Consider the following 12,595-nt stretch of genomic DNA (forward strand, 5'->3'; position numbering starts at 1 on the left):
ACCATGACAAAATTGATCATTTGTGTAAGTTTTGATGATGTCCTTTTATTTTATATTCATGTATTATGCTAATGTAAATATTTTTCGGCATTTAGATGATTGTTGTATTATTATACATAAAAAAAATTTTATTAATTAAATTGTATTGTTCCTTCGTATAAATAAATGTTTAAATCATCACGTGTCATTATTAACGTGCAACGCACGTTCATAGATACTAGTTGTATAAAATATTATACAAAACGTAAATCAAATAATAGTTGTAGATGCTGTAATATACTCTAATAGAAGTTGTATTTACGAAAATTTCCCTTAATTCTTAAACAGAGGCTCAAAAAATGGTTAGTAGTGAACTTCACCGTTTCAAGATAGTGTGAGTAGGCCCAAAACGGACCGCCAATACAGAAAGATGGAGGGAGAAGTGCACAGTTAGCTACTAATTAGATATGTCTTTACTCTTTAGCCACTGCTTAAAATGTATTTACTCTTTAGTCAGTGCTTAATAAATTTTTACCCGTCCGGATGAAAATATACCTGTGCTAGATATGGATGTTGTGTAAATATTAAGGACATGGTGTCCTTAACTTCATGAATACTGTGTAAATATTAAGGACAAAGTGTCTTGTATTTGCACCTCCCGTTATTAAACTTTAGGATATCATGTCCTTAACTTCATATGTGCAGTATAAAATTTAAGGACATGTCGTCCTTAACTTCATGTGTGCAGTGTAAATGTTAAGGACATAATGTCCTTAACTTGTATTTGCACCTTCTGTTGTTAAACTTTAGGACCTCGTGTCCTTAACTTTATATGTTCAGTGTAAATATTAAGGACATGATGTCCTTAACTTCATGTGTGTGGTGTAAATATTAAGGACATATTGTCTTTTACTTTATGAGTGTTGTGTAAATATTAAGGACATGGTGTCCTTAACTTCATGAATGTTGTGTAAATATTAATGATAGAATGTCCTGTATTTGCACCTTCCGTTGCTAAACTTTAGGACATCATGTCTTAACTTCATATGTGCAGTGTAAATGTTAAGGACATGGCGTCCTTAACTTCATGTGTGCAGTGTAAATGTTAAGGATACCATGTCCTTAATATTCACACAGCACTCATAAAAAAAGGGTAAAAATATCTTATCATATTAATTTTAATAGAGTAGTGACTATTTTTGCTCAACATTAAAAAAAAAAATACGGGATAAAAACTAAATAACATGTTAAAAAGTGGCTATGCCACGCCATTTCTTCAAAGATGGACTCGAAGCCCAGGAGCGTGTCGGGGAGCCTATGTCGACCCAAAATACCAATCGGGAATCAATTGTCAGAGTAGCCGTTTATTGAATTCCAGCTACATAACAGTAAACCAGAACTAGAGCTTGCGGAAAAGAAATGGAGGCGGCGAGTTTCACTTCAACTTCACAGTTCTTAACAGCTAAATCTTCTTCTTCTTCCTCTTCGTCGACGACATCGTATCCGTCCTTTTCCTCCACTTCTCAATCTCTTTATTCCCTACGTTACAAGCCCCATGCTAAAGCTCTGAATTGCAAATCTTCCAGAAGCTTCTCAGTCCGCGCCTCTGCCGGCGGCGCCGATGATTCTGGTGTTCTCTCAATTTCCCCTTCTAATACTGACAATTAAACAATGCGCAAAATCACATACGCTGTTAATTATATCTAGAATGATATTTTTCAATTCCATGCTGGCAGCGTGATGCCCCTTGTTTTTATAATCATATTTTGACTGTAAGTTTTTTTTTTTTTGCAGTGGTAACTCTACTTGACTATGGTGCTGGCAATGTGCGAAGTCTCAGGAATGCAATTAAGTATCTCGGTTTTGACATCAAAGATGTATACTCTTTCACTTTTACTTTTCTGTTACTACTTTTGTGACTTTTTTTTAAGTACTTAAATTAGGATTATTTGTAGGAGATTAAAAGAAATACTATTCAAAGAAGAATGTATATATGGCACTAAATACTTCCACATGCACATCACTAACATAGTTTAGAGGTACTCTTATGTTCAACCTTAACTGTTTATACGTTGAGAATATGAGGATAATCATGCCCGTTAATAGCCGTGTAGTCAACCGATGAATCATGAAGTAATTCTTATGCTTTCCTTTTATTTTGGGGAGGTGTGGAAAGTTTGTTACAAGAGCAAGCCAAAGCCAGAAGGGAGAAATTATCCATGGATATTGAGTTTTTGTTGCTCTCTTTTCTTACCATTATTATTTCAATGTCTTCCAGGTCCAAACACCAGAAGACATTTTGAAAGCAAAACGACTCATTTTTCCTGGAGTTGGTGCTTTCGCTCCAGCTATGGATGTGCTAAATAAGAAAGGGTAAAATTCACTGACATAATCCATAGGGATGGAATTGTTTATATGTTCAGTGCTTTTCGTTGTAAATAAACAAGTAAATTACTTTATTGATAATTTTACCCGTTTGAGAATCTCATAGCTTGAGCATGGTTATGGGATAATACAACCTCTCGCTCCATATCTATGTAAAAGATAAGTTGTTTATTTGCTCGAGAGTAATCAAACCAGTATTTAGCATTTACTGCGAGACGTTTTCCTCAAAAAGGTACTAATAAAAGCACAAACAAAATAATTATAACACCAGTTAAAAATATATTGTACTAATCTATTTTGGTTAAAGCTTTTGCAAAGATAAGAACATGTTTATGGAAAGTTCGTCCGCCTTTATTGGTAATTGGTTCTCATGTTTTATTTTTCTCGCTCCATATAAATTAGGTTCTTTTTTCCTTCTCTGAAAATTACGGGGAAAAATTGCCATGCAGAATGGCTGAAGCACTTTGTACTTATATTGAGCAAGATCGCCCATTCCTAGGCATTTGTCTTGGGCTCCAACTACTTTTCGAGTCAAGTGAAGAAAATGGACCAGGTCAGCTACTAAGATTGACCTCCTACGTTTATGTATGGCTTTAGACATTTCATATCAACTAGTTCTAGTGAAGTCGCTTTTATCTAACTGTAAAAAGAAACCTCATGCAGCGAGATGCTTAACTTATTGACTACGAGTTTATTGTATATTCCAATAATGAACAGGATCATTCAGCATTTAAATGGTTATATATTTTGGAATATATTTTCATAGAGGAGAATCCATGGCTTACATTTGTAGCGATAAGAATTTGTCTATGGTAAGAAATGAAGTTGGGCCATCCACCAACTTTTCATATTGGCTGGAATGCACTTGATATAGCAAAAGATACTCAGATATTGGATGACATTGGAAAATCCAATGTCAATTTCTACTTTATATAAATTCCCCAAATTCATGTTATTGTTATGTCTCCATAGCAGAGTATATATTTATTTGTTTGCCTGCAATTTCGTACATTTTAACGTATAGCTCCTTCATTTGAGAAACTGACTCTTCAACATGTTTATCAGTAAAGGGTCTTGGTTTGATTCCTGGAGTAGTTGGACGTTTTGACTCTTCTAAAGGGATCAGAGTACCTCATATTGGCTGGAATGCACTTGATATAGCAAAAGATACTCAGATATTGGATGACATTGGAAAATCCAATGTCAATTTCTACTTTATATAAATTCCCCAAATTCATGTTATTGTTATGTCTCCATAGCAGAGTATATATTTATTTGTTTGCCTGCAATTTCGTACATTTTAACGTATAGCTCCTTCATTTGAGAAACTGACTCTTCAATATGTTTATCAGTAAAGGGTCTTGGTTTGATTCCTGGAGTAGTTGGACGTTTTGACTCTTCTAAAGGGATCAGAGTACCTCATATTGGCTGGAATGCACTTGATATAGCAAAAGATACTCAGATATTGGATGACATTGGAAAATCCAATGTCAATTTCTACTTTATATAAATTCCCCAAATTCATGTTATTGTTATGTCTCCATAGCAGAGTATATATTTATTTGTTTGCCTGCAATTTCGTACATTTTAACGTATAGCTCCTTCATTTGAGAAACTGACTCTTCAATATGTTTATCAGTAAAGGGTCTTGGTTTGATTCCTGGAGTAGTTGGACGTTTTGACTCTTCTAAAGGGATCAGAGTACCTCATATTGGCTGGAATGCACTTGATATAGCAAAAGATACTCAGATATTGGATGACATTGGAAAATCCAATGTCAATTTCTACTTTATATAAATTCCCCAAATTCATGTTATTGTTATGTCTCCATAGCAGAGTATATATTTATTTGTTTGCCTGCAATTTCGTACATTTTAACGTATAGCTCCTTCATTTGAGAAACTGACTCTTCAATATGTTTATCAGTAAAGGGTCTTGGTTTGATTCCTGGAGTAGTTGGACGTTTTGACTCTTCTAAAGGGATCAGAGTACCTCATATTGGCTGGAATGCACTTGATATAGCAAAAGATACTCAGATATTGGATGACATTGGAAAATCCCATGTCTATTTCGTACATTCTTATCGGGCAACGCCGGTACTACTTTTCATTGCATAAATATATATTGATGGTGACTCCATCCTCTTTTTTCTCAGTTGCTTTTTCATTTAGTAAACTGCCAAGCAACTTATTTCAGACATTTCTCCTATTTTAGTCAGATGATAATAGAGAATGGATATCATCAACTTGCAAGTATGGTGACAATTTCATAGCATCCATTCAGAGGGGAAATGTCCATGCAGTTCAGTTTCATCCCGAGAAGAGTGGTGGTATAGTGACCTCCTCTTTATAACTTTTTTATGTTAGATCAATTAAAATTATGTTTTATCTGATGAATGTAGCATAGAAGGCATGGAAGTGATCACAATGTAAGCATAGCCAGCCAAATGTCATTGGAGAATTTGTTAAGGAGATAGCCGATTTTTTTAATCATTAATAATATAGTCCTTTTTACCTTTTGCATGTCATTCAAAGATACTTTAATTTGTTTTCTCATCTTTGAAGAGTTCAGAAATAACCCTTTTAAATTTTAGTCCATTATGGTTAATCACAATATGAAATTTGTAAATAAAAAGCGTGCACACATACACACACATGTATCCCCTTAAAACTGTTTAGTTTTTGTTTTCCTTTTAATCACTATCTCATTAAACTGCTGGGTAATGTTTCCAGATGTTGGCCTTTCTGTATTGAGGAGGTTCTTGAATCCAAAATCTGGGAGAACACAGGTATTAATGATGCTTATGATTTGAGTTAGTGTGTTACTTCTCAAGTTAATTGTTCAAAGCATCTAACACATGAAAGCTTCATGCAAGACAGAAGCTAGTCCAAGGGAATGCCTCTAAACTTGCAAAAAGGGTAGGTCACATTCATCATGTAGTAATTTGATTCCCGGAATTTTTTATTTAATTTTGTAACACTGAAGTTTGCAATTTTTTCGACTACTCAGGTTATTGCATGTCTTGATGTAAGGACTAATGATAAAGGTGATCTGGTTGTAACCAAAGGAGACCAATATGACGTTAGAGAGCACACAAAAGAAAATGAGGTCAGTAAGCATTATTCATCGGTTAACCATCAGCTGTTCAATGTTGGAGTAGGTTTTCAAACAGTTGAGAGCGGACACTATAAATTATAACCATTACATAAAAATCAGAGCCAATAAAATTTATATAGAAAAGGAGATCGTTTACGTTATCAAAAAAAGAAAGAAAAGGAGATCGTCTCTAGACGTAAAAACTAAGAAGGATTACGAGGACAATAAAGTATTGTTATTATTTTGTTTAAAAAAATAAAGGGTTATTCTTCCGCTAATAAAAAGGAAAAAGAATTTCTAGTTCTTATTCGTTTGTCTAGTCTATTGCCTATGAGGTTAGAAAATGGAAGCTAGAAAGCTGTAAGTTTTTCGGCTAGCAGACCTCATGGCACAGTGAGATAAGAGGTTCAGGCTCGTACTTGTAAGTTACCTAAAGGAAAAGAGAAGGAACAACAGAAAAATAATGAGGAAGCATGTTAACTAGCTGATTTATAGCCTCTTAAGGTTCTTGGTGTCAGGTACTTGATCCACTTGGTGAATAATTTTTTTATCAGTAGTCTAACTATGTACTATATAGCTATTCTGGAATACTCTGGTTCTTTGACATCTAGAATTTATGGCTCTTATGCTGAAGCCATGTGGATTTCGTACTTGATTTTAATCTTCCAAAAATTGCTCCTCTATTTGAACATGATTGTCTTTCCTGAAGGTGAGGAACCTTGGCAAGCCAGTGGATCTTGCTGGACAGTATTACAAGGATGGGGCAGACGAGGTTTACCTTAGCATTACCTATCCCGGACTCCATGTTACTCTATCCCGATGATAAACTAATCAGTTATTTCTCTGGTTTTAGGTTAGCTTTTTAAATATTACTGCTTTCCGAGACTTCCCCTTGGGCGATCTGCCAATGTTGCAGGTCTGTTCTGTACTCTTCTTTTTGTGTTATGTAGTTAAATATCTGAGTAATTATTAAAATCCTTCCCAATAAAGAGAATGGTTATGATAATTTCTGCTCCTTGATTTGCCATTTAGGTATTGAGGTATGCATCAGAGAATGTTTTTGTGCCATTAACCGTTGGAGGAGGTATTAGAGACTTCAAAGATGGAAATGGCAGGTTTATGTTTTTCTCCATAATTTTCACTTTCTTTTCCTTGCAGTATGGCTATTTGCAAGGCCGGCTCTAATGTTATAAGAGATAAGGCTTATGCCTTAGGCCCCCAAATTTGGGGGGACCTATTTTTAAAAAAATAATAGATTTATAGGTGTTTAAAAAATAATATTTAGTACTTTTAATACAAAAGTTGGTTTTTAATATAAAAGAAAAGAAAGCTCTTTATATATTTATAAATAAAGTAATAATTTGACTTACTTAAAAATAGATAGATGAACTGTTTTCAAACGTTCCAATTTTTTACTTTTTACTCCTTCATTAGCTAACGTGTAAATTTTTTATTCCCCTTTCTTAATTTGTTCAAATCAATCTTTCTTTTTCCCAATCTCTTCATATTTTAAAAACCTCTACATATTTTTTGTCTTTCTCTTTCTTATAAGACTCACATTCTTTCTCCAAGGTTTTATTAGTTTAAGTGTTCAACAATACGTTTAAACTTCCAATAGTTCTATACTTCTATTGCTCTACAATATCTTATCTAAAATCAACAATATCTCAAGAAAGACTAAATGAGTTGTCTATAATATCAATTGAAAAAGAATTATTAGAAAAAATCGATTATAAAAAAGATTATTAACAACTTTATATCTCAAAAAGCTGAAAAATTAGATTTCAACATATTTTAAAACTTTCTTTTAAAAATTTAGGCCTCATATTAAATTTTGGCCTTAGGCCCCCGCATGTGCTTGAGCCTCCCCTGGCTATTTGCTATCCCTGTTCATACATCACTATTTGTTTTCTTTGAATCCTCCAAATTGGTTCCCTAAAACTGAGTTGACAAATTGAATAATGTTCATTTGGGAATGTGGATAAGGATCAAAGTTCACTAGTTCTTATATGGACTTACTTCGCAGATACTACTCTAGTTTGGAAGTTGCCTCAGAATATTTTCGTTCTGGAGCAGACAAAGTTTCTATTGGAAGTGATGCCGTTTATGCTGCGGAAGAATACTTAAAATCTGGAGTATGTGATACTCATTTGTATGAAAATTACTGCATATTTTTCCAGAGAAAAAATGCTTCCTTATTTACTTTTATATTAACGTTATTCTGTCTTTTTGTTTTGCTTACTGTCTTTGAAGGTGAAAACTGGAAAGAGCAGTCTAGAGCAGATCTCCCGAGTTTATGGAAATCAGGTTTGGTTTAAAGCCATGTATAACTTAATGCTATTTCTTCATATAGTTATGTCTGCTAGTAAAGATAACATATTTGTTTCGTCACTATCCTAGGTTAATATCTTAGTTTGGAACTACCAAGATTTGATTTTTAATATGTAAACTACCTTTTTCTTCTCTCTTCACTGATGAAGAGTGACTGACTTAGTAGTCTATAAGTGCTTTCCCTTGTCTGCTTGCTTTCATATATGAATAACATACTCATTATTTATTGGGCAAATTGTACAAAGATTTTATTGAATTTTGTGGTTGTATTGTGATTTTGTAGGCAGTAGTTGTAAGCATTGATCCTCGAAGGGTGTACGTGAGGGACCCCAAAGCTGTAGAATTCAGGACTATCAAAGTGAGAAACCCAGGTAAATGCATTCAGATATTCTCTTCCAAATGTAATTTAGTGATTGACCCTGCATCCGGTGTTTCCGCGTAGAAAGAGAAATCTTTTCGCCCATGAACGATTAAAAATCAGGAAAGAAGATTTTTTAATTAGAGTTGAACATCGACTAACATGTACTATTATATGTTAGAGACTTGCTTTCTAGATGTGGTGACCATACATTTCGAGCTTGTTTGTGAAGTTACAGCTATACCTTTGTGGAGCTCCTTAACCCCCCCCCTTCCCGGGTGGAAAAAGAGCCTGTGGGGTATACTAGCTTGCCATTTGTATATCCTTGGAATGTCACATTACCTTATTCATGCATACCACTGTCTTATCAGACTCGTGTCGGCAGTGAGGAGGTAAAAAGAGAATCTCTTGCTTCATGTCATCTCGCAATCTCACTCGACCAAGATAAAATGGGGGCAAGATGACATGAAGCAAGAGATTCTCTCAAGAAGGGAATATATATTCGACTGAAGTGTGTCTACTGGTTTCAGGTCCAAATGGAGAAGAATATGCGTGGTACCAGTGCACGGTGAGCAGTGACTCTTTTTTGTTCTGAATTGCAAACCATTATTCTTGAAATATCATCCTCTTATTGTTGTTACATGGAATATCAAGATTGTTTTTCAGGGTTGATAACTTTTATGTTTTCACCTAAAGTTCACTTCAATTCTCTATTTCAAGGTGAGTGGTGGGAGAGAAGGTCGCCCTATTGGAGCTTATGAGCTTGCAAAAGCTGTTGAAGAATTGGGAGCTGGGGAGATACTGCTAAACTGCATTGATTGCGATGGTATATGTTCTTACTGAATTTGACGCATATTTATCCTACATTACAGTTCGTGTTAGAATGAGTCTGAAGATGGTCAATAACATAATTTGGTGTTTCTACTGTAACAGTCGCCAAGCAACAGTAGGATATGTCCTGTTTTAAGCTTTCGTTGGTCCAGAAAATTTCCCATTTCACAAAATGGGAAATATTTTCTATATAGTATTCCCAAAACTCACTTTTAGTGCATTAGAAGTTCAAATTTGTGAAAAGTTAAACAAAGCTTCATTTTTGGACCCACTTATGTTATTTACATTGTATTTAAAATACGGGAGGAGTACCTGCTATATTAGGCTTCCTTTGTCTGTGTAATGGTTTTTTTTTCCCCCTTTTATGTAGTAATAGTTTGGTAGGATCAAGGTTAGCTATTTCTATCCTTAATTAACTTGCCTGGTGTTGTGGTCCATGTTACTTGCGAATGAAACTATACCAAACCTGCATAGTTGTCCACTCTTGATATGTAGGGATGGCAATGAGGCGGTGCGGGTTTAAACAATGATATGACTTCTTTCTTTGCCTTATCAGGACAGAATTTTCATTCACCCGTTAGCTCTACTCCAAAGCTTGCTGTCCTGTGGTTTATTATTTCTCCTTAGGATAATAGATTGGTCATACAACCTGAGGGTTCCTTTTTTGCAACAATCTATTTCATGTATTAGGACACTAATGCCTAATATTGCTCTTTTGATATATTTTCAGGTCAGGGAAAAGGATTTGATATAGACCTAATTAAGTTGATTTCAGATGCTGTAAGCATTCCTGTGATTGCAAGCAGTGGAGCTGGAACTGTTGAACACTTCTCAGAGGTCTTCAAAGAAACAAATGCATCTGCTGCTCTTGCTGCTGGAATTTTCCATAGAAAGGAGGTTAGTTGAGACTATATTATACGGAAGCCTTCTCTTCCTTTTAAGTTATTTCAATATTCAGTATCGGTGTCAGCTCGATAACAATTTTGATAGATTAAAGAAGTTAGATGACGAAAACACGTGAATCTTGGATAATCAATGAGAGGTGGATGCTAATGTCTCTGAAAGCCATGCACCTTTTCGAAGAAAGAAGATACCTTCTATTTGAGCCTCACCTAAAGGGGCGTTTTATATCTTCTAAAATGGATCTAAGAAATATCTGCCGCTTGTGTCACTTAAAAAGTGCTTTTTATTTCTTCCGGAAATGCATCATTGCTTGTGTTAAACGAAGCTGAATAAAAAAAAAAGATAAGCATTTAATGAAATGCATATGGTTACACCTTAAACCATTTTAATTAATGGAATCTTGTCAAAAACTAAAATCTTTTAGACTAATAAGCATCTGAGGGAAGATTGAGTGAAGTTGCATATTTTGCAGTACTTTTTAGTTTCAGCAATACACTTTGATAATATTTGCTTAGGTTGTGTTGTCAAAACCTTTTCATGTCCGCACTTAAGATAGTCTGTGTAGTAGATGCAATAAGGGGCCAGCTGCAAATCCTGAAGTTACAGCCAGACACCCTACCCCCGCTACGGAGTAATGTACATACATGGAATATGGATCTCTGACTGACCTGGGCTGTATAATTTGTCTCCTGATTTTCAGGTTCCCATTCAATCCGTGAAAGAGCACCTGGTAAAGGAAGGCATAGAGGTTAGAATGTAACTAAATATTGCTCCTCAGCAACTCGATCTGCCAATCCTTATCTGTAGATGTTTATAAAAAAAATTATTTTGTCGCTACAAGGAAAGCCTCTTTCAGTATCTTGCACTTTTCGACTCTCATGCCAATTTTGAGCAGGTTGTCATTGTATAATTGTATGATTATCATTTTTGTAAACGTCTTCCTTAAACAAAAGTATAAACAAAACATCAGGTTTTACTTGAGCATATCTGTGTGGGTGTTGGTCCTGAATGTCATGGCGGTTGATTGTGACTTAGAAGGCTTAGTTTTTCAGAAACTCTTGACTGCATCCTGGAAATGAGAGGCAATGTCATCGATCCAATTAATAGCTATAGCAAATAAAGTATCAACTAGAATGAAAATACATTTCGTAGGTACTGTCTTTTGATCTTGAGCCCTTGAGAATGAGTCTATTCCCCATAAAATGAATTTGTCTTAGATTATTAGGGAGCTGTAATGCAAAAGTAAAGGCCCAACCTTTTCGTTTTAAAAGCGAGTTAGACAAACCCTTCGGGTTGCCTAGTTGGTTTGGAGGGCGATCGAATCCCCTCAATGCGTTCTGGGTTGAGCCTGTCGCACATGGCTTGCCTAGTGTGGTTTACCTCCCCTGTGTGGTTTGCAGGCTATTACACATGGGGGTTTACCCAGTGCGCACCAAGTGTAGCGGCTGCGTATTTCCCCTATTATATATAAAAAAAAAAAAAAAAAAAAAGGAGTTAGACAGATGTTCACTTGAGAAAGGAAATCAGAGGATATTGTCGCTTCAGGGGTTATTCCTTATTGCTTCTTCACTGCCTTAGAATTATGCATACATTCATCAATCTTGATCCTCGTAAGTTGCAAGCCTAGGAGACAAAGCTATTTTCTGTCTGTGGATGCATTAGAGCATATCAAGCGTTTACATATGAGAGCCATGCAACCAGAGAAGCGCAATTAATATGAGAGCACCATCAACTCTCTTTTTGTGAAAAAGAGTAACAGTGCAAAGTATTAAATGTGGTGCACATTGCTTAGAACACTATAAATAGCGTCATGGCATGAAGAACATATGCAACAAAGGATGAATTTTCAAATAGTGTGGCCAACAAAGGATGAATTCATGCAAATTGCCTTAATAGTTCCTCATTCCCACCGATCATTCAAACAATCATGCAAGCAAATAAACCATCATCAAGGAAATGCAATAGAAGCATTAATAAGGCCCTAAGAATTAAAAGCCTAACATAGTAAAATATATCGAAATATAAAGTATTCCTGTGACGATTTAGCAATTAGTATTGGATATATTAGTTAATATCTAGACAATTAAAGAATTTTGAATAGTAGACAAAAATTTGATACTATTTCAATGAATTTTGTGCCAAGTGTCATCACTATAACATGTCAAATTTAGGTTTTTAGGACAAAACTCCAACAACAGTTTTAAAATTCTTTTAAAATAGAAGGTAGAAAATCAAAATAAAAAAAATTAAACCTGCCAATTTCAAGAAATTAATACTTCCTCCCACGATTAAGAAAAATCAATACTTCCTCCCACGTTTGTTTGGCATTTTTTTAGATTTATTTATTAAACCTTCCAATGTAAAAAGAAATTAATATTTTCTCCCACGTTTTTTTGTGCTGCAGTTTGTAATTTATTTATATACTTAATATTTTCTTACACATAAACAAGAAAAAAGGAAGAAAAAAACAAATCACTTGAAAATTTAACCCCGATGTCTTCCCAAACGTGGGCTTGGAACAACAATTCTAACCTACCTCCATAATTGATTCTTATCATGTTCTCCTATGCAAATAATTATTTATGCGGTTTCTTCCTTCAAGTATCCACACTAAACCAAATGACAACCTAATAATAAGTCACTTGGCATTGCTCAAGACAATTGGCAATATTAGGATAAGATAAATAATAATTTAATAAAATCAGTTAGTTT

General features: G+C 34.8%; 1 protein-coding gene across 1 annotated transcript; it reads left to right on the forward strand.

The window, feature by feature from the left end:
• Positions 1-1,374: 1,374 nt before the first annotated feature.
• On the forward strand, positions 1,375-10,864 carry LOC107772419 (imidazole glycerol phosphate synthase hisHF, chloroplastic). Its single transcript, NM_001325134.1, is given in 19 exon segments — positions 1,375-1,609; positions 1,774-1,856; positions 2,258-2,352; positions 2,814-2,917; positions 4,291-4,460; positions 4,579-4,693; positions 5,097-5,152; positions 5,244-5,282; positions 5,374-5,472; positions 6,170-6,232; positions 6,314-6,376; positions 6,493-6,575; positions 7,487-7,595; positions 7,714-7,767; positions 8,075-8,162; positions 8,680-8,717; positions 8,870-8,975; positions 9,711-9,877; positions 10,584-10,864. Coding segments are annotated over 19 exon segments (1,803 nt in total). The 5' UTR covers positions 1,375-1,398; the 3' UTR covers positions 10,644-10,864.
• The last annotated feature ends 1,731 nt before the right edge of the window (positions 10,865-12,595 follow it).

Source organism: Nicotiana tabacum, chromosome 2 (assembly GCF_000715075.1).
Source record: "Nicotiana tabacum cultivar K326 chromosome 2, ASM71507v2, whole genome shotgun sequence".
Lineage (NCBI taxonomy): Eukaryota > Viridiplantae > Streptophyta > Magnoliopsida > Solanales > Solanaceae > Nicotiana > Nicotiana tabacum.